Here is a 22,660-nt window from a genome sequence, read left to right as displayed (position 1 = left end):
TGTTAACATTATCATAAAACCACACAATGATTGACATGAATCAATATATTTAGGACTGTAACAAAGGACACCATGAATGGTAAACCTGTATTTCTACTGTGGCAGTGAGCATGTGTCAAGTTTCCTAAATAGGACGTACAGAGTCACATCTGGTTGGCCAATCAAATGCATCCTTGTCTCTGAAGAGTGGAGACAAAATGCAGATTCTTTCCATTCAGCACGACAATTTGAACACGATGACATCTCCAAAGTTTCTCTTCTATCTGACATGTTTTTTCTTCGGAAAAGTTGGTGAGTTGTCTTTTGTGTGAGTGCAAGTTTGAATTTGTTAAGCCACTACTCATGACATTAGTTCTAATATTCCGTTATGTTTTTCACGTGTTAATAAGTTGCATTTGCTTTGTCTCTCCTATCGCTACAGCTCAGACCACTGATCCAAAACTCTCCTCATCTCTTCATCAAGAGAGTGGTTTAGTATCAGCTAAAACTGGGGATAACTTCACTTTGAGATGTTTCTATAAAGGCGATGTTGCTTCAAGGTTTTACTGGTATAAACAAACTCTGGGACAGAAACCAAAGCTCATCTCTACTTATTACAAGTATGAAACAAATGGAACATTTCATGATGAATTCAAAAACAATCCACGCTTCACATTGGATACTGAAACTGGTCAATATCACTTGAATATCAAAGATGTGCGCGTTTCAGACTCAGCTACCTACTACTGTGCAAGTTATACATTAACTATTGAATTTGCGGAGGGAACTTTAGTCAATGTAGAAGGTTCAGGTTTGAAGATCCCAGCTACGGTCCATCAGTCAGCATCTGAGAGCATCCAGCCAGGAGGCTCTGTGACTCTCAACTGTACAGTAGACACTGGGACCTGTGATGGAGAACACAGTGTTTACTGGTTCAAGAACTCTGAAGAATCTCAGCCAGCACTCATTTACACCCATGGAGGCAGGACTGATCAGTGTGAGAGGAAACCCAACACACAACCACACACCTGTATCTACAAGCTGCCGATGAAGAGTCTGAATCTTCCTCATGCTGGGACCTACTACTGTGCTGTTGCCTCATGTGGACACATTCTGTTTGGAAACGGGACCAAGCTGGAGTTAGAGGGTAAGGAACTTTCTAGGAGAAGTTGTCTCAGCTAATGAATTGTTATTGTGTTAACCATCATCTTAGATAAAAAGAGAATACAATTTCAAAGCTCTGTACTTTGTCCTAATGTCTCACAACAGATAAGGTGTACTCTCCTTTCTTGGTGTATTTCTTGAGTGGTGCTTTGGCATTCACCACCATCCTGAGTGTTTTACTGGCTTTCTTTCTGTACATTATGAACAAGAGAAACAGCTGCCAATGTACAGGTAAATGCTGCTGTTTGTACGTTATCTACAGAGTGTCATTTTTCAACATGGCAGTACAGAAACACAGCTTTCCATTATCTTTCAGGGTCTCACACAAGAATTTCCGCATCCTCAACAACGAATGCAGAGGTATTTTTGGCTGATTAACCTACCTAACATATTTATATAACTTAACAATGGCTGTGTAGAAAATTGTGATTTACAGTTTTACGTTTCATTGCTAGGGATACAAAAATGAGGAAAATCTCCATTACGCTGCTTTGAGGGTAAACAAGGCAAGCAGATCGAGAAGACAGAGGGATGACACAGAGGATGAATGTGTGTACGCCGGTGTGAAACAATAAAAATGGACATGTCTTCATCTTGTCATCATCAGTGTTTTGTAATTTGGCTTTTCTTGAAACAGGAAAAAAATTGCTTACATTATTTTACCTATAAATGTATGATGTAAGGGTTTTACCTTCTAATAAACTAATACAAGCCAAAAGAAGCTTTTCTAATGATAATGTATCTAGTCCAATGATTTCCACTGTGTCTGTCCCAGTGGTTTGCAATAACCTTACATATTAGATTCTGGTGCTGTTCTTAGCATAGGGAACAACCCAAATCATCTGAGAGGTAAATTATGATGGCATTTTGTTGCTTTACTTAGTAAGTAAGTACATTTTATTCATATAGCACCTAATACATATAGTTACAAAGTACTTCACAGGCCTAATAAATGAATAGGTTAAAACCCAATGATCCTCACTAAAAATCTCAATAAATCACAAAGGCAAGGGATATAAAAATATAGAGTAATACGGTCAACAATGTGGCTAATTGTGGCCAGGTTGGCTCAGTTGTAGAGCAGGCGCACATATACTGGGAGGTTTATGCCTCGACGCAGAGGTCCAGGGTTCGAATCTGACCTGTGACGATTTCTTGCATGTCTTCCCCCTCTCTCTCCCCTTTCTCACCTAGCTGTCCTGTCAAATGAAAAGGCAGAGAAAGCCCAAAAATAAATCGTAAAAAAACAATGTGGCTAGTTGCAAGCTTGACTAAAAAGATGCGTCTTTTGGTAAGCTCTGATACCTTTAGTTTTCAGCTTTGATTGTGTTGATGGCATGCCACAAACCCAAACTCTTTTTATTGTTTCCATGTGGTCAGCCGTGTAATGACAAAATCTCTCTATGGTTTTGTAAGGCTTTGTTCTGAACTACTGTGACATATTGAGCTTGAGAGAGAGAGAGAGAGAGAGAGAGAGTACAGTATGTGTGTGTATACAGTGTGTGTGTGTTTTTGTGTAAAGTATGTGTGTTTGTGTACAGTATGTGTGTGCATATAAAGGAAGTGTGTATGTGTGTATACAGTATGTGTGTGTACGTGTGTGTCTGTGTACGTGTGCAAACCATAAATGATAATATTGTGGTGAGGAAAATGTAAATGACAAAAGACAAGCCAAGATTGTTCATGAATAGTAAGATCATTTATGGAGTTTTTATGTCTGTGAAGCACTTTGTAGACTTATTTTTAAAAAGAGCTATATGAAAGTATTTTTTTATATTTTTTATTGGGGTTTTTAACATACATGGTGTCATATAAAACCAGGAAGTAAGTAAGTAAGTAAGTAAGTAAGTAAGTAAGGAAGTAAGTATAAAAGTTTGGACACACCTTCTCATTCAATGTGTTTCTTTATTTTTATGACTATTTCCATTGTAGATTCTCACTGAAGGCATCAAAACTATGAATAAACACATGTGGAATTATGTACTTAACAAAAAAGTGTGAAATAACTGAAAACATGTCTTATATTTTAGATTCTTCAAAGTAGCCACCCTTTGCTTTTTTTGATAACTCTGCAAACCCTTGGTGTTCTCTCAGTGAGCTTCATGAGGTAGTCACCTGAAATGGTTTTACCTTCACAGGTGTGCTTTGTCAGGGTTAATTAGTGGAAGTTTTTCCCTTATTAATAAAAAAGCAAAGGGTGGCTACTTGGAAAGAATCTAAAATACATATGTTTTCAGTTATTTCTCGACGTTTTTGTTAAGTACATAATTCCATGTGTTCATTCATAGTTTTGATGTCTTCAGTGAGAATCTACAATGCAAATAGTCATGAAAATAAAAAGGAAACGCATTGAATGAGAAGGTGTGTCCAAACTTTTTGGCCTGTACTCTCTCTGTGTGTGTGTGTGTGTGTGTGTGTGTGTGTGTGTGTGTGTGTGTGTGTGTGTGTGTGTGTGTGTGTGTGTGTGTGTGTGTGTGTGTGTGTGTTATATATATATATATATATATATATATATATATATATATATATATATATATATATATATATATATATAAAAATTTGAGAGATTTACAATTCTACTTGTGTAAGCTGCTCTGTGGTTTCCAGGTAAGAGGGGCCTCCGGTGGTTCTAAGAAAGGTCTGGGAGGAAGTGACATTTGCTTCAGATCAGAGAAAAGCAGACAGCAGATCTGCTCTGGATCAGAAAACATTACAGAGGTCAGGAAGGTTAATATCATAGATTAGTCGGTAAAAACACTGAGGTGGAATCAACACACCTTTAAATGAATTAGGCAGTGTATTAGTCATAACTTTAGATGAGGTTAATGTTCAGTTTTAGTTTGCTTCATCACTGAGCCTTCTATCAGAGGACCAGAGCCATCTGTTTTCAGCAAATTTAACAAAAAAAAAAACCTGACAAATGATTACTATGCTGTATTCTGAGTGGATTTTAATAAATAAGTATGCCAGCATGATATTTTCTCTCTTGTTTCATTGACAAAGGTTAAGCATAAGCAAACTGCAGTCTCTGGTAAACTGGTATTTCCGAAACAGACAAAAACCACGACTTTAAAGTGAGTAAATGTGTGAGGTGTGAGTACATGATGTTTAACAAGTGATGTTGTCTGTGGTAAACAGATTTTTTCAAGAGCTAAACTTGGCAGTATACGTCACAGAGAGCACGTGATCGTGTTTCCTTCATAATGAATTCGTTGGTCAGCCAAATGCATCCTCGTCTCTGAAGAGTGGAGACAAAATGCAGATTCTTTTCATTCAGCACGACAATTTGAACACGGTGACATCTCCAAAATTTCTCTGACGTGTTTGTTCTTCTGAAAAGTTGGTGAGTTGTCTTTTTTGTGACTGCAAGTTTGAATTTGTTAAGCCACTACTCATGACATTAGTTCTGATATTCGTTATGTTTTTCACGTGTTAATAAGGTGCATTTGCTTTGTCTCTCCTATCGCTACAGCTCAGACCACTGATCCAAAACTCTCCTCATCTCTTCATCAAGAGAGTGGTTTAGTATCAGCTAAAACTGGGGATAACTTCACTTTGAGATGTTTCTATGAAGGCAATGCTGCTTCAAGGTTTTACTGGTATAAGCAAACTCTGGGACAGGAACCAAAGCTCATCTCTACTTATTACAAGTATGAAACAAATGGAATATTTCATGATGAATCAGGAGGCTCTGTGACTCTGAACTGTACAGTAGACACTGGGACCTGTGATGGAGAACACAGTGTTTACTGGTTCAAGAACTCGGAAGAATCTCAGCCAGGACTCATATACACCCATGGAGGCAGGACTGATCAGTGTGAGAGGAAACCCAACACACAAACACACACCTGCGTCTACAAGCTGCCTATCAAGAACCTGAGCAGAAGCTCGAGTGAAGATAATGACCTCTTCTGAAGAGTCCATCATGTCATCCTCCTTGCATACTAGTAACTGCGTGGAGGAGGGGTGCGGGCACGTACGCGATCACAGAAGTCTTGTTTCACGTGGTCGCGCCGACAGCTTTATGGTCATTACTTAGAATTCCTCATGAGGAGGACAGAATCTATGCACTATAGCTTTAAAGTATTTTAAAGTTGGGTAAGTTCAGCAAAATTCTCCGAAACCATAGAAGCATAGATTTTCAGTCAAATTTCTCTCTCTCTCTCTCTATTATATATATATATATATATACTTAAATTTTAATGAATACTCAACTTTATTATCGCTAAAAATGCTTTTTTTCAGAAAAACTATCAGACCTGCATGTTACCTTATCTTCTAGACATGACAGTTAGCCCACTGCAGAGTCCTGAGCATGATTAGACTCCACTGTAAACATTATGGGGTATGAACTATATAACCTGTAATTTATTTCCCCCCCTAATGTTAAATATGATACCAAGGTAAAGAGTCATTATTTTCTTTATATACCTCACACCATGTGAATCTCATCAACCAAACTTGACACTGTAGGTGACAGTGAGCACGTCATCATGTTTCCATAAGTAGGACGTACAGTGTCACTTCAGGCTGGCCAATCAAACACAGTCTTGTCTCTTAAGAGTGGAGAAAAGATTGAGATTTCTCTCATTCAACACAAGAATACGAAGACGATGACATCTCCAAAGTTTCTCTTGTATCTGGCTTTTTTCTTCTTGGGCAAAATGGGTGAGTTGTTGGTTTTGTGGTTGCAGTTACTATGTTTTAGTTTATAACAGCTATTCTCGGAAATGCTGCTAATATTTTTATGCTGCAATAATTTAATTTCATTCAATTGAATTAATTGTGCATTGGTTTGGTCTCCCATTTCACTTCAGCTCATATGTCCGTTCAGGAATTGTCATCTGTTCGTCAAGAGAGACGTATTGTATCAGCTAATGTTGGAGACAAGGTAACTCTGCGATGTTTCTGTGAAGGTGAAGCTGCATGGCTTTACTGGTATAAGCAAACTCTGGGACAGAAACCAAGACTCATCTCAACCATCTATGTGTATGGTATAAAAATCACTTTTTATAATGAATTTAAGAACAATTCACGCTTCAGATTGGATACTGCAGACAAAAACTTGACAATTTTTGATTTAAATATCTCAGACTCGGCTACTTACTACTGTGCAACTAGCAATGCAGTTGTCTTGGATTTTGCAGAGGGCACTATTATCAATGTAAAAGGTTCAGATTTGAAGGACCCAGCTTGGGTCCATCAGTCATCATCTGAGAGCATCCAGCCAGGAGGCTCTGTGACTCTGGACTGTACAGTAGACACTGGGACCTGTGATGGAGAACACAGTGTTTACTGGTTCAAGAACTCTGAAGAATCTCAGCCAGGACTCATTTACACCCATGGAGGCAGGAATGATCAGTGTGAGAGGAAACCCAACACACAAACACACACCTGTGTCTACAAGCTGCCGATGAAGAGTCTGAATCTTTCTCATGCTGGGACTTACTACTGTGCTGTTGCCTCATGTGGACACATTCTGTTTGGAAACGGGACCAAGCTGAAGTTCGAAGGTAAGCAAAAGTTGTCTCATCTAAACACAGAGTGATATAAAAGCTGCTCTGTAGTGTCTCCTGATGTCCGTCTCTCTACAGATGAGGTGGACTCTCCTGTCTTGGTGTATTTCTTGACATTCACCACCATCCTGAGTGTTTTACTGGCTTTCTTAATGTGTATGATGAACAACAGAAACCGCTGCCTGTGTGCAGGTTAGTAGTACTGTTTGTATCTACAGCATGTACTCACTGATCATGGCATGGCAGTGAGTTTTTCTTTCTGTTTTTCAGATTCCTCCAAAACAAAGACGAACGCATCAAAGACGCAGAGAGACGACACCTGGACTGAATGTGTGTACTTTAGTGTGAAGCAGTAGAGATGGCCATGTTTTATCTCTGTCTCTGGGTAATACATGAACACATTTGTCTCACTTTAATAGTGTAATGTAGCGGTTTTGTAAATATGATGTTAAAATTTGAAGAAGCTGTGTTTCACTAATGTGACACTTTGTATCAGGGCTCTGCAATTAATCCAATTTTGATTGCAATTTCAGCTCCAACGATCACAAAAACAATGTAACCGAGAAAAGCTATTATGCAAATTACATTTAGAAAGTACACTCTTTTTGTCTTGTCCTGCTATTTGAACATTTAAGAATATTTTTTATATTGTTTATTTTAAGGGGAATTCGAAAAGTTCAATGGGAAAGGTATTAATCTGTGTGTCTGTGTGTGTGTGTGTGTGTGTGTGTGTGTACACACGTGTACTTGTGTATGTGTACGTGTGTGTGTGTATGTGTGTACGTGTGTGTGCAAACCATAAATGATAATATCGTGGTGAGGAAAATGTAAACAACAAAAGACATGCTAAGATTGTTCATGAATATTGAGATACTTTTTTGAGTTTTTATGTCTGTGAAGCATTTTGTAGACTTATTTTTGAAAAGCGCTAAATAAAAAGGTTTTTTTTTTAAATATTTTATTGGGGTTTTTAAAAAACATGGCATCATATAAAACCAGGGGCCTGTTTCACAAAAGCAGAATATATAAATCCAGGATAACTGATAAATCGAGGCTTGACCTAGTCTAATCTGTGCATCCTGGCTTGGTGCGTTTCACAAAGGCCGAGCCAGGCTGAGGAGGAGCGACTAGGTTGAGCCAGGCTGAAGTAATTCAGATAGATGCGCGTCCACGGCTTTCCTCAAAAGACCGCGAGGTCGATCACAGATTTACTGATGCCAAAATGGAGACTACGCATTGTACATACTTTATACAGAGTGAGCAGCAGCTTCTTATGGAAGTATGATATCATGAAATACATTTGTATAAAAAGAAAAGAAACACGGCCGCTGTAATGAAACAGCGAGAAAGCGTGGCAGACGATTGCGGACCGACTGAATGCGTAATTGTAGCCTAAATATATACATTAACTGACAACTGCTCTGAACTGAAACCGTCATAATCATTCCATTCAAGGATTAGGCTACTAATCATTTGCGCAAATTAACAGTTGTACTCTTTGCCTTAAAAGTAAGCAGAAGATAATGTTACTCAGGAAATTTACCATAAAGATCAATTTTCTACAACGCTAGAATATGATGCGTAAATATCTCTTTCACTCTGTTTCTCCCTCTCTCTCTCATGGGCTAAAATATAAATGTCCTAAGTCATTAACTTCCACTGCTCGCGTTTAATGCAAAGTGTACAACTGTTCGTTTTTGCCAATGACAGTGACTTATTGAATGGTTTCAGTTAAGAGCAGTAGTTCATAAATGTATATTTTTAGACTATCATTCAGTCTGTCCGCTATTGTCTGCCACGCTTTTTTCGCGTTTTTTTTTTATTTGATAGAGGACGAGTTTCCTTCTCTACATATGATATGCCTTGCTCCCTGTATATATGGACATAGAAAATAAAGACACTAAAGAACTTAGACTCTAAAATCTAGAAACTATGAAGATAATTAAGTGATAAATTCCATGCACACTGTAAACATGAATGGAACAGAGTGATATTCATCAGTTATTTCCCCCCAAATATGAGGTCAAAAACCATTGAGGTGTCCTCTCCCTGTTGTCATGAATGCACAGTAGCCTACATCACTAGATAGTTACTGGTCCAGTGAACTAAGACTATAATTTGGGAGGACTGTACAATTATATGTTCTTAAAATTGTACAATCCTCCCAAATTATAGTTGCAGTTTACTGGACAACACAAATTGTGTGCTAAGAATGCCAAATACAATGTACATGGAAGTGGAACAAACATGATACTTATTGTTAAAGAATAAAAAAAAAAAATGAATCAACCAAAATAATTCAAGGTGCATTGGTCAACTATAGAAATGTACAGCATTGTATGTATTGCCCTTAGTAACAGACTTCATTTAAAACACATTTGAAATTTGATCAGCCTTTTCTAATTATCTCAACAACTGCCATAATATATTAATTAAACTTCTAACAACAATATGAACATCAGTCTTCATACAGCAATATAACAGTAATAATGTCACATGAATAATTATAAAAATAATGGTCACAACTTTAAATAATAACAGTACTTAAATGAACAGCAATATGCACCTGTTGTATTTTAATCCAGGCTGATAACAATAGGGTAAAACCACTGCTGGGTGATCAGAAAAGGCTACAGGATTAAATAAATCCTGGCTGTTAGCCTGGTCAGGAGCAGGCTAGCTGTACAGAATAAATCTCCATGGTGATTTATGTGCCTCTGCTTTCGTGAAACCGAATCAAGGCTTAATTCATCCAGGATAACTGGGAAATCCCGGCTTAATCCCTTATCTTGGTTTTGTGAAACAGGCCCCAGGAAGTATATAGCACAGATATTTACAATTCTACTCGTGTAAGCAGCTCTGTGGTTTCCAGGTAAGAGGGCCTCAGGTGGTTCTAAGAAAGGTCTGGGAGGAAGTGACATTTGCTTCAGATCAGAGAAAAGCAGACAGCAAATCTGCTCTGGATTAGAAAACATTACAGAGGTCAGGAAGATTAATATCATAGATTAGCTGGTAGAAAAACTGAGGTGGAATCAACACACCTTTAAATGAATTAGGCAGTGTATTAGTCATAACTTTAAAGGAGGTTAATGTTCAGTTTTAGTTTGCTTCATCACTGAGCCTTCTATCAGAGGACCAGAGCCATCTGTATTCAGCAAATGTAACAGAAGAACTCTGACAAATGATTACCATGCTGTATTCTTAGTGGATTTTAATAAATAAGTATGTCTGCATGTTATATGCTGTTGTGTTTCATTGACAAAGGTTAAGCATAAGCGAAATGCAGTCTATGGTAAACTGGTGTTTCCAAAAGAGACAAAAACCACGACTTTAAAGTGAGTAAATGTGTGAGGTGTGAGTACATGATGTTTAACAAGTGAGGTCTGTGGTAAATTGATTTTTTTCAAGAGCTAAACTTGGCAGTATACGTCACAGAGAGCACGTGATCGTGTTTCCTTCATAATGAATTCGTTGGTCCGTCAAATGCATCCTCGTCTCTGAAGAGTGGAGACAAAATACAGATTCTTTTCATTCAGCACGACAATTTGAACACGATGACATCTCCAAAATTTCTCTTCTATCTGATGGGTTTGTTCTTCGGAAAAGTTGGTGAGCTGTATTTTTTGCAACTGCAAGTTTGAATTTGTTAAGCCACTACTCATGACATTAGTTCTGATATTCCGTTATGTTTTTCACGTGTTAATAGAGTGCATTTGCTTTGTCTCTCCTATCGCTACAGCTCAGACCACTGATCCAAAACTCTCCTCATCTCTTCATCAAGAGAGTGGTTTAGTATCAGCTAAAACTGGGGATAACTTCACTTTGAGATGTTTCTATGAAGGCGATGTTGCTTCAAGGATTTACTGGTATAAGCAAACTCTGGGACAGGAACCAAAGCTCATCTCTACTTATTACAAGTATGAAACAAATGGAATATTTCATGATGAATTCAAAAACAATCCACGCTTCACATTGGATACTGAAACTGGTAAAAATCACTTGAAGATCACAGATGTGCGCGTTTCAGACTCAGCTACCTACTACTGTGCAAGTAATAAATTAACTATTGAATTTGGGGAGGGAACCTTAGTCGATGTAGAAGGTTCAGGTTTGAAGATCCCAGCTACGGTCCATCAGTCAGCATCTGAGAGCATCCAGCCAGGAGGCTCTGTGACTCTGGACTGTACAGTACACACTGGGACCTGTGATGGAGAACACAGTGTTTACTGGTTCAAGAAGTCGGGAGAATCTCAGCCAGGACTCATTTACACCCATGGAGGCAGGACTGATCAGTGTGAGAGGAAACCCAACACACAAACACACACCTGTGTCTACAAGCTGCCGATGAAGAGTCTGAATCTTCCTCATGCTGGGACCTACTACTGTGCTGTTGCCTCATGTGGACACATTCTGTTTGGAAATGGGACCAAGCTGGAGTTCGAAGGTAAGCAAAAGTTGTCTCTCTAAACACAGAGTGATATAAAAGCTGCTCTGTAGTGTCTCCTGATGTCCGTCTCTCTACAGATGAGATGTACTCTCCTGTCTTGGTGTATTTCTTGAGTGGAACTTCGACATTCACCACCATCCTGAGTGTTTTACTGGCTTTCTTAATGTGTATGATGGACAACAGAAACCTCTGCTTGTGTGCAGGTTAGTAGTACTGTTTGTATCTACAGCATGTACTCACTGATCATGGCATGGTAGTGAGTTTTTCTTTCTGTTTTTCAGACTCCTCTGAAACAAAGATGAACGCATCAAAGATGCAGAGAGACGACACCTGGACTGAATGTGTGTACTTTAGTGTGAAGCAGTAGAGCTGGCCATGTTTTATCTCTGTCTCTGGGTAATACATGAACACATTTGTCTCACTTTAATAGTGTAATGTAGCGGTTTTGTAAATATGATGTTAAAATTTGATGAAGCTGTGTTGCGCTAATGTGACACTTTGTATCAGGACTCGGCAATTAATAAACAATTTCAGCTCCCAACAATCACAAAAACAATGTAACCGAGAAAAACAATTATGCAAATTACATTTAGCAAGTAAACTCTTTTTATGTCTTGTCCTGCTATTTGAACATTTAAGAATATTTTTTATATTTTTTATTTTAGGGGAATTCAAAAAGTTCAATGGGAAAGGTATAAGTGTGTGTGTGTGTGTGTGTGTGCGCGCGTGCGTGTACACACGTGTGTGTCTGTGTACTTGTGTGTCTGTACGTGTGTGCAAACAATAAATTATAATTTTGTGGTGAGGAAAATGTAAACAAAAGACAAGCTTAGATTGTTAATGAATATTGAGATTTTTTTTTGAGTTTTTATGTCTGTGAAGCATTTTGTAGACTTATTTTTGAAAAGTGCTAAATAAAAGTATATATTTTTTTAAAATATTTCATTGGGGTTTTTAACAAACATAGCGTCATATAAAACCAGGAAGTATATAGCACAGAGATTTACAATTCTACTCGTGTAAGCAGCTCTGTGGTTTCCAGGTAAGAGGGGCCTCAGGTGGTTCTAAGAAAGGTCTGGGAGGAAGTGACATTTGTTTCAGATCAGAGAAAAGCAGACAGCAGATCTGCTCTGGATTAGAAAACATTACAGAGGTCAGGAAGGTTAATATCATAGATTAGCTGGTAGAAACACTGAGGTGGAATCAACACACCTTTAAATAAATTAGGCAGTGTATTAGTCATAACTTTAGAGGAGGTTAATGTTCAGTTTTAGATTGTTTCATCACTGAGCCTTCTGTCAGAGGACCAGAGCCATCTGTTTTCAGCAAATGTAACAAAAAAACCCTGACAAATGATTACCATGCTGTATTCTGAGTGGATTTTAATAAATAAGTATGCCTGCATGTTATTTGCTCTCTTGTTTCATTGAAAAAGGTTAAGCATAAGTGAACTGCAGTCTATGGTAAACTGGTGTTTCCGAAAGAGACAAAAACCACGACTTTAAAGTGAGTAAATGTGTGAGTACATGTCATTTAACAAGTGATGTCTGTGGTAAATTTATTTTTTCAAGAGCTAAACTTGGCAGTATACGTCACAGAGAGCACGTGATCGTGTTTCCTTCATAACGAATTGGTCGGCCCGTCAAACACTTCCTTGTCTCTGAAGAGGAGAAACCAGCGACATTCTGTCATTCAACCCAGCAACTTCAACACGATGACGTCTCCAGTGTTTGCGCTCTTTCTCACATGTTTGTTCTTGGGGAAAATGGGTAAGTAGACTGTGTGACGTTTCTTATATTTTAATGTAGTGATTACACTGAAGTAAGACGCATTACATTAACTCTACAATTGCTCATTCTCTCATTTCACTTCAGCTCAGACGACTGGTCTTAAATTCTCCCCAAGTGTTCGTCAAGAGACGGGTTTTATATCAGCTAATGTTGGCGATAACGTGACATTACAGTGTTTCTATGAGGATGATGTCGGAGTAATGTTCTTCTGGTATAAGCAAACTCTGGGACAGAAACCAAGGCTCATCTCAACCTTCTACAAGCATGATAAAAAGGGCACATTTATTGATGAATTAAAAAACGATCCACGCTTCACACTGGAATCTAAAAATGGAAATTATCACTTGACAATCTCGGAGTTACGCATTTCCGACTCGGCTACTTACTACTGCGTAAGTATGCATGCCAACCAGTTTCAATTTACAGAGGGCATCACTGTCGATGTAAAGGGTTCAGGTTTGAAGGTCCCAGCTACGGTCCATCAGTCAGCATCTGAGAGCATCCAGCCAGGAGGCTCTGTGACTCTGGACTGTACAGTACACACTGGGACCTGTGATGGAGAACACAGTGTTTACTGGTTCAAGAAGTCGGAAGAATCTCAGCCAGCACTCATTTACACCCATGGAGGCAGGACTGATCAGTGTGAGAGGAAACCCAACACACAAACACACACCTGTGTCTACAAGCTGCCGATGAAGAGTCTGAATCTTTCTCATGCTGGGACTTACTACTGTGCTGTTGCCTCATGTGGACACATTCTGTTTGGAAACGGGACCAAGCTGGACTTGGAGGGTAAGGAACTTTCTAGCAGACATCAATTGATAAGTATTAAAGAGTAGAAATTAGCTTCAGATTTAAGTTGAGTTTTTGTTGCAGCGGAGGTTGCCTCATCTAAACACAGAGTGATATAAAAGCTGCTCTGTAGTGTCTCCTGATGTCCGTCTCTCTACAGATGAGGTGGACTCTCCTGTCTTGGTGTATTTCTTGACATTCACCACCATCCTGAGTGTTTTACTGGCTTTCTTAATGTGTATGATGAACAACAGAAACCTCTGCCTGTGTGCAGGTTAGTAGTACTGTTTGTATCTACAGCATCTACTCACTGATCATGGCATGGCAGTGAGTTTTTCTTTCTGTTTTTCAGATTCCTCCGAAACAAAGATGAACGCATCAAAGACGCAGAGAGACGACACCTGGACTGAATGTGTGTACTTTAGTGTGAAGCAGTAGAGCTGGCCATGTTTTATCTCCGTCTCTGGGTAATACATGATGACCACATTTGTCTCACTTTAATAGTTTAATGTAGCGGTTTTGTAAATATGATTTATACATTTTAACTCTGTATTGCTAAAGCCTCACCTTGCAGTAATCTCATTAAACATGCTTTTCTTAAGACATAACATGAATCTCACTATATCTCTACATCATTGTGTGCAAATGAATACTGTTTGTAAATGAAGCTGTGTTGTATCAGGGCTCTGCAATTTCAGCTCCAACGATCACAAAATGATATTGTTTTTTTAAGGGGAATTCAAAAGTTCAATGGGAAATGTATTAATATAATGTGTGTGTGTGTGTTTTGTTTATTTTAAGGGGAATTAAAGTTCAACGGGAACATATTAAGGGAAATTGCACAGGTCTTGGTGTTTTCACTGTTGATTTGTATAAGTGTTACACAGTTTAAGTTCAATAAATGCAACATCCTTTCAAAAGTCAATATGTGTTAAATATAATCGTGATTTCAATATTGACCAAACTAATTGTGTGTGTGTGTGTGTGTGTGTGTGTGTGTATGTCCGACAACAAACCACAAAAAGTTATCTTCAAGTGGGGTGACGAAAATATAAACTGCTATACAAAACCAAACTGACCCAAGCTTTATGTGTATTTGGCTGAAAACCAGTAAAAACATATTAAGATAAATACAATTCTACTTTAAACTGCTCTGTGGTTTCCAGGTAAGATAGCCTCAGATGGTTCTCAGAAGCCACATTGGAAGGAAGCCACGTTTTCACAGAGATGCATTTAGAGAAGTAAAGAGTTCTGCTTCTGTACAGAGCAGAGATGTTGTGGTTGACCTTTTTTGAAGTAAACAACACAGATAAAAGAAACGTCATTGTATTGGGGGGCAGCAGACACTCTGACAGCACCTTTAAAGCTCTTATTAACAAGTTTCTTAGGGCAGGCAACCATTTCAAGGATTTGATCAGATATGTCTGTAAATGGTGGTTTTCAATAAACATGTAAATAATGTATGGGATTTTACAATAGCCTATAACTTTGAGGGGACCGGTGTTAAGATCCAAACCACATCATTTTTTCTAATCTTAACTAGACAGTTTGGTGTCTAAACTAAACTGTCTCCGCCCATGACGGTCAACTTTCATCGGCAAGAATTCAACTGCAACGAGCGACCGGCACCTCACTGTAATTTTGTAGTTTAGCACACAAATTATTGGGCATACGTTTTCGTATGATATCGTAAGATCCAGTTCATAATGAATGCGTTGCACTCTATGTACTCAGTGCAACAGTGTTTGCAGCTGCTTGGAGGATTCCATCACACACACACAGATCAAATGTAATGGCTTATCTTAGCATGGCTGCATATTTGCCAGACTGCCCGACAACATACCCATTTTACTCATGACTGGCCTGAACAGCTAGCCTGACGTGGTCCTACTCAGATTCTAGTCAGAATGTGAACTTCCCGACCTCGAATGTTGTGGGCGGGGCTAAGTTCGGCTGGCATCCAGGCTACTGAACAGCACTTATCATTATCAAAATATTTTATTTACATAGCTTGGTTCCCATAAGTAAAAAGTAAAATGGTCCAACAATGGCAAATGTCTATCACTGTGATCATGAGTGGCAAAACATGACTTGACATGATACGTGTGTGTGTGTGTGACATTATTATCAGACTCCCACAGTATAACTCCTTTAACATCAGCAGACTCATAATGTAATCAGTTAAAAAAAGAATTAAATCAATGCAGCACAACCAGAGTCAACAACATTTTGATTCTAAGCATTCACTTTCTTGCCTAGATTACCCAAAATGCAACTCACTCCTTGTCAGCAAGGCAACAGCTGTTTACAGACCTATGTTACCAATTATGAAACTCATTCCTTCTCACAAAGGCAACAGCTGCCTATAGGTTGTATCATAGAAACAGAATGCAGTGATGTCACATCCTGTGCATGTGCCTTTCATGTCAACATTCTAAGTGACACATTCTACCTTTTAGTCAGCTGCAAATATGGTTTGACCCCAAAAAAATTCTAACAAAAGATTTTTCAGTGGTTTACAGTAGTATCAGATGTACCTAAAAACATTCTAAAAGTTTACCAAAGTTTGACTTCAAGAAAGGCCCCATTTTCAAAATGGCGGCCGCCAGGTCCTTAAAAAGACCCTTACTCCTTTGTATTCCTACTACACCATGAACACTGGTACCTTATACATGTTTTGGCCATTTAATATTCTAATTAGCATATTTGTATGATAAATAAGCACAATTTTATATATATCATATACAGTGTTGGGAAGGATACTTTCAAAACGTATTTCGTTACAGAATACAGAATACATGCCCACAAATGTAATTTGTAACGTATTCCGTTACGTTACTCAATCTGAGTAACGTATTCTGAATACTTGGATTACTTCAGGATTACTTCCACATTGAATTGCGTTTTATAAGTGTAGGAATACAGCTATCACATCCAGCTTACTAAACAGGCCTATAATGGTGTGTTCTTTTTATTCCAACTAGCTGAATGTGTACCTGAACAAGCAGATAGATTATTGTATTGGTAGTCCCGAACTGCATACTACAAAAATATAACCGCAGTCTAAACTACCACGAGCTAATTTTAGCTAACGTTAGCTAGCATGTAAAACGGGGCTAGTCAGTCTTTAAACGGCTCTGGAGCTAGTAAATCAGCACGTAGGAGAATGTAAAGTCGCACGTCAACGTTAAAATAGCAAGGTGACCAGTAAAACTACAGCAGACGACTACACCTGGCTAATTAAAAAATAGCTTACTTTAAGATGCTTCTTCAGGTTGGAGGTGGAGTAATTTGGACGCTGAAAGGAGGTTGGTTGCTGGCAAGCAGAGGTTGCACTGCACAGTTATATTTCATTCTCCCTGTTCGTTCTTTAATGTGAAATGCTGTTTGAATTTCCAAGATAGAAACTTATTCCTGTCCTGGCTCTGTCGTGCCGGTTCCGACTCCGACTCCATTGTGACTGATCACGCAAATAGCCATTTTTTTCGATTTCATATCGGGGCTTCTGGAAAATGCATAGAGTTGCCTTAATTTGGTCAGAGTGAATAAACTCGTGAAACAGAAAAGTATCGTCATGTAATCCATTGATTTCAACAATGTAACTGTATTCTAAATACCAACGATTTAAATTGTAACTGTAACGGAATACAGTTACTCATAATTTGTATTCTAAATACGTAACGCCGTTACATGTATTCCGTTACTCCCCAACACTGATCATATATGATCAAGCTTTGAATGTTGGGGCTACCAATTCCCACAGGTGTTCCAACTTGTCTGGATTACTTACAACCCGCTCGGTTTGTATAAAAGTATTGTTGGAACACACTGTGGTACCATACCCTCGTGAGCATTGTATGAACAGTATTGTACTGCAGAAAGTAGTATGTTGCTATAAAAATGGTGGGATAAAGAAAATTAACAATGGAAGACCATCATAACACTTAAGAATGTTGGTCTCTCCTACAGAGAAATTGCGAAGAAAGTCAAGGTGTCAGTGAGTACAGTATTCTTCACCATCAAAAGGCACTTAGAAACTGGGGGAAACTCTGACAGGAAGAGGTCTACAGAATCAGAAGACAAGTTTCTGAGAGTCAACAGCTTGCGTGATAGGCAGCTCACAGGACAACCGCTTCAAGCACAGCTTAATAGTGGTCGTAATAAGCAAGTCTCAGTTTCAACTGTAAAGAGAAGACTTGGAGCTGCAGGTTTGATAGGTCGAGTTGCAGCAAGAAAGCCATTGCTAAGACGTCAGAATAAGAAAAAGAGGCTTGACAGGGCCAAGAAACGCTGCCAATGGACTACTGAAGACTGGAAGAAGGTGTTATGGACTGATGAATCAAAATTTGAAATCTTCGGTTCATCACGCAGGATTTTTGTACGCCATCAAGTAGGTGAAAGGATGGTTCCTCAGTGTGTGACATCAACTGTCAAACATTGAGGAGGAAGCGTGACGGTCTGGGGCTGTTTTGCTGGATCCACGGTCGGTGATTTGTACAGAGTGAAAGGCACCCTGAACCAAAACGGCTACCACAGCATTTTGCAGCGTCATGCAGTACCCTCTGGTATGCGCCTAGTTGGTCAGGGGTTCATCCTACAGCAAGATAATGACCCAAAACATAAGTCCAACCTATGCCAGAACTACCTTAGCAAAAAAGAACAAGATGGTAAGCTTAAAAACATGGAGTGGTCAGCACAGTCACCAGACTTAAACCCCATTGAGCTGGTTTGGGATGAACTGGACACAAAAGTGAAAGCAAAGCAACCTACAAGTGCCACAAATTTATGGGAACTTCTGCAACAGAGTTGGGAAGAACTTTCGGAAGAATATTTGATTTCCATTGTAGAAAGAATGCCACAAGTGTGTTCAGCTGTTATATCTGCCAAAGGGGGCTACTTTGATGAGTCAAAAAATTAGACTACATTTTGGTTTATAAATTGATTCCATGATTTCTTTAACTTAAATTTGTTCTATTCTTTCATTTGAGAGTACAATGAGACATTGAACTGCATGAATTTCAATTAAAACCTGGAAAAACTGGGGTGTTCTAAAACTTTTGACCGTAGTGTACTTTTTTTTTTTTTTACCCACCACACGGAGGTGGTGGTGGGGGGTAAAAGTAATTTAAGTTAGTTTTGGGTGGAATAACTTTTACATTGAATGTCAAGTCTGTGTTTTAGCAATGTGTCCAAAAACGCATACTGAATAGGAGTTACATGACATAGGTTAAATGGTTTACATCTCTGATTCACCCCAAAAAAGATAAAACCTTACAGTTATCTCACAAAATGTATTCCATATGTATGTCATCATGTCAGTGCAATTTAGACAAGTCCAATGGATTCATAGACCCAGAAAACATGGGGTTAGACACCAAGATTACTTGGCTAGGTCAAATAATGAAGGAGTTAGGATATTTTGAGGACTTCCTGCCCATCTTGGACGCCATCTTGAAAATTACACTTTTATAGTGGTCAAACTTTGGTAAACTTTTAGTATGTTATTAAGGACACCTAATACTACAAAAAACAGCTGAGAAACCTTTTGTTAGAATTTTTTTAGGGTTAGGTGTTTTTTTTTCATATATGCAGCCGCCTATTTACCAGGATCAGAGTTATGTGTCAGAAGGTTGGTTGACAGGCGATCACTCACTGAGTACTGAGAATCTCATCACTGTTTTACTGTGCTACTGCGTTGATTAGCATTTCTTCAACACCGACAATACAGCTTGCTTCTATATTTCTGTGCTAAACAGAGAAGTATTTTTCAGCGACAAGCTTTAAGAGAGCAGAACACAAGTTGCAACCAAAACATGGTCCTTCCTCTGGAGTCCTTGAAGAACGACACCATGGCCCTCCGCCAGGAACCGGCAGTTCTGGGTAGCAACCAGGATGAAATGAGGGTGAGCCTACAGGCCATCACCCAACAGCTGAAGACCCTGCGCCACCAAATTCAAAAGGGCCAGAGACCGTTCAACGGCTGGGAAAATTTGGATGAAATGTTCACTGCAGGGAAGGCAGAGGAAAACGCTGCAACGAAGAAATGTGACTACCTTCTAAAAGAAGTGAGGGAGCTCAGCGACAAGGTCCAAAATTACAGCACTATTGAGGCTTTGTATAAAGAAACCAAAGCTTCAAATGTGGCGATGGACCTGCAGCGTCAAACTCTGCAACAAACAGTCAGTGATCTCAAAAACCGGCTCAGCAACTTTGATGAAGTGAAAGAAGAATATGAGGCCGTGAGGCAAGAGCACGAGGAGCTGCAGAGTGAGATTCACTACCTGCAGGATGAACTCCAAAATGAGACTAGTGTGGACATAATGTGTGCTGCATTAAAACGGCAGACAGAGGCGATGAGCCAGCAAAATGCCGCCCTGCAAAGACAACTCCTGGAGCTCAAGGAGAGGCATCAGCAATCCTACAACGATGCAAAAGCCGAGAAAGAGGCGATTAGCCAGCAGAATGAGGCTTTGCGACATCAGATTCAGGAGATGCATGAAGAGATCGAGAATGATAACGATTTGGAGGAAGAGATCGAGGCCGTGAAGACATTAAATCAACACATGAGCTGTGAAAATGCTGCCTTGCTGCAGGAACTCCAGGCTCTCAAAAATAAATCGGACAATTTAAACATCTGGCGTGACATGTACAAGGAAACCTTGGACCGCATGGACGTTTTGAAGAAAGACAATGACAATTTGAATCAGCAAATCCAAGTCCTAAACGACCAGCTCAGGATTAAAAGACATTTAAAGGACAATTACGTAGAACTGGAAGCTGAAGAGAAAGTTCTGCAGGCACAAAACCGAGCCCTGGGTAAAACCCATTCTGATGTTTTTAAGAAGCTTCTGAATGAAGAAGACTGGAAGCACAAATACGACGTTCTGAAACAACAGACAGACGCCTTGACGCTCCAGAACAACATAGCCACGGAGGAAATCCAAAATTTCAATGAAAACCTCAGTTTTGAATGACTTTAAGGCGAATTATAAATCACTGAAGGCAGAGAAAAAAGTTCTCACGAACCAGAACAACACTCTGCAGAAAGAACTTCAGAAGCTGGAGAAAAAGTTCTCCAAAGAAGAAACTCTGGAGGAAAGAACCAACGAGTTGAAGTCAGAGAACGAAGCTGTGAGCCAAGAGAACAGCGCTCTGCAGCTTAAAGTTCAGGAGCTCGGTGACACACTCCGAGGTGAGAGCGTTTGGGCCAACACATACGACTCCCTGAAAGTGGAAAAAAACACCTTGAACCGGCTGAATAAAAACCTTCATAAAGAACTAGAGAAGGTTACTAAAAAGGCGGACAAAGAAAAAGCTCTGGAGGGGAAGTGTACGGCGATAAGGTTGAAGACAGAGAACAAACGCAGACAACAGGACTCCCTGAAAGAACAAATCAGCACCCAGATGTGATACTGTGGTGTCATATTTTTGTAGCATGGAGTCCCTCACCTCATACACACTTTCTTAATTTGGTAAATATTCCATGCAGTGATTTCATGGATTTACTCCAAGTCCTCTGGTTCCCTCCCACACCAAAAATTTTTCCTAAAGTGGCCTCCTTTCCTAAAAAGTTTATCAATTCCTGCAGTGACTGCATAGGTTTACACCCCATTTGTTCCCTCAACAATCTTCTTAATTTGGCCATTTATGATAATAAAAAAAAAATGTAAAAATCAATATACAGTTGTTGTAAGTGTCATGTGTAAATATAAATTAAGTTTCTTAAGTTTTGATCCGTCTCTCCGGTCGACTTTAACAGCTCAGAAACACACTTAACTTATGTTTTATCATCTTCATACTTTGTGACTGTCTTCTGTTTGGGGTTTTCGAGTCCTGATCTGTAAAACTTAAATTAATACATAATAAGTCTAACTGCATTAATGTAATTGCATTAACGGTATTGGGGTTTTACGACGGTCTGTTTTTAAGAAGGTCCGAAGAAAATAGACCTAACCACAACCAAAGGCTGTTTTCTCAAAATGTTTTGTTTCTCATACTCTGAGCGAGAAGTCTACTTTAGTAGCACTAACATATGATGCTGCTGGCCTGGTTGACACCACCAGACCCTCCTCAGTTGTAGCTGAGAGTGGGTCTGGACAAATTTCATTCACAGCCCATTTCCAAAGGGGCGTCACCAACGGACGCAGCTCAAATGCCTCTGGGTGCTGGATAGTCCTTCAACCAATCAGACCAACGATCTGGGTGACGTAGCAGCGACAGCGGCATCAAAGGGTTGCTGCGCTTCGGTGGCCGCCAGGTTGAAGGTAAACAAAAAGCTGCTTTCCGTCGCTGCGCTATCGTCATCATGTAAAGCCCGCCTCAAGTGGTGATTGACCGATTTGGAAAAATCGGAAATGGGCTTGAATGGGCTCTTGGCCAGACTGAGTTGCAGAGCAGATCTCAAATTTGTCGGAAGTTCATCAGGGTTTTCCCAGGCTAATATGCCGCTACATTCAAGGTTTTTACAGAGGGGTTTGTTCTTATATTATCCAAAGCTTGATTTATATAACATTTTATTCCTAAAAACATGGCAAAAGATATCCAAAATGACCTAAAAACCTTTGACTAATGTGTCAACAACATGAAACAAGAATTCATCCAATGTTCACTGTTTTTAGAAATGTATGCAAATTATCGCAGATTTAATTAGATAATGCTTAATGTGCATATTAAAGACTACAATTTCAAAAAACTTGTAATAATAAAAATGTTAACGCAAGTAATCAACTGGGAAAGTTGAATGGTGATATGTATTATCTTTACCCTATTCTTGTGTAGTGCCTTGCCTTATGGAGGCTCTAAAAAACCTGACAATAATGTAAAATAGTGCAGTTCATATAGACAAGAGAGTAGTAGTATTAATCTTCTCAATTAATTGTCAACAAAAAAGCAAATACATATTTTTTTCAAATTTTCAAAATGTTCCGTCAAGCCGTCTGTTATCAGAAATTGCATTTATTAGGAGTGAGTAC

General features: G+C 39.1%; 4 protein-coding genes across 5 annotated transcripts; all 4 read left to right on the top strand.

Moving 5' to 3' along the window:
• The first annotated feature begins 227 nt into the window (after positions 1 to 227).
• Positions 228 to 1,945, top strand: LOC120572415. The gene is made up of 5 exons (XM_039821710.1): positions 228 to 291; positions 422 to 1,126; positions 1,249 to 1,374; positions 1,460 to 1,503; positions 1,599 to 1,945. Exons 1-5 carry the CDS (start codon positions 237 to 239, stop codon positions 1,716 to 1,718), a joined length of 1,050 nt encoding a protein of 349 aa, XP_039677644.1. The 5' UTR covers positions 228 to 236; the 3' UTR covers positions 1,719 to 1,945.
• Positions 1,946 to 5,456: 3,511 nt separating this feature from the next.
• Positions 5,457 to 7,289, top strand: LOC120572416. Its single transcript, XM_039821711.1, has 4 exons — positions 5,457 to 5,811; positions 5,961 to 6,656; positions 6,738 to 6,845; positions 6,930 to 7,289. The coding sequence occupies exons 1-4, from the start codon at positions 5,757 to 5,759 to the stop codon at positions 7,013 to 7,015; spliced, it is 945 nt and encodes a 314-aa protein (XP_039677645.1). The 5' UTR covers positions 5,457 to 5,756; the 3' UTR covers positions 7,016 to 7,289.
• Positions 7,290 to 10,106: 2,817 nt separating this feature from the next.
• LOC120572414 lies at positions 10,107 to 11,666 on the top strand. Of its 2 annotated transcripts, XM_039821709.1 has the most exons (4): positions 10,107 to 10,268; positions 10,399 to 11,103; positions 11,184 to 11,309; positions 11,388 to 11,666. In XM_039821709.1, exons 1-4 carry the CDS (start codon positions 10,214 to 10,216, stop codon positions 11,471 to 11,473), a joined length of 972 nt encoding a protein of 323 aa, XP_039677643.1. In that variant the 5' UTR covers positions 10,107 to 10,213; the 3' UTR covers positions 11,474 to 11,666. The 2 variants fall into 2 exon arrangements, with proteins under 2 accessions (XP_039677643.1, XP_039677642.1); XM_039821708.1 differs by lacking the exon at positions 10,107 to 10,268 and having other exon boundaries at positions 10,300 to 11,103.
• A 1,298-nt stretch (positions 11,667 to 12,964) lies between these two features.
• LOC120573557 lies at positions 12,965 to 14,126 on the top strand (the record flags this gene model as incomplete). The annotated part of the gene is made up of 3 exons (XM_039823346.1): positions 12,965 to 13,688; positions 13,849 to 13,962; positions 14,041 to 14,126. Coding segments are annotated over 3 exons (924 nt in total), but the record flags the coding sequence as incomplete, so codon positions are not given.
• Between the last annotated feature and the right edge of the window lie 8,534 nt (positions 14,127 to 22,660).

The sequence above is a fragment of the Perca fluviatilis genome, chromosome 14 (assembly GCF_010015445.1).
Source record: "Perca fluviatilis chromosome 14, GENO_Pfluv_1.0, whole genome shotgun sequence".
NCBI lineage: Eukaryota > Metazoa > Chordata > Actinopteri > Perciformes > Percidae > Perca > Perca fluviatilis.
The sequence above is the reverse complement of the archived record's forward strand: the minus strand, read 5'-3'. Positions and strand labels throughout refer to the sequence as shown.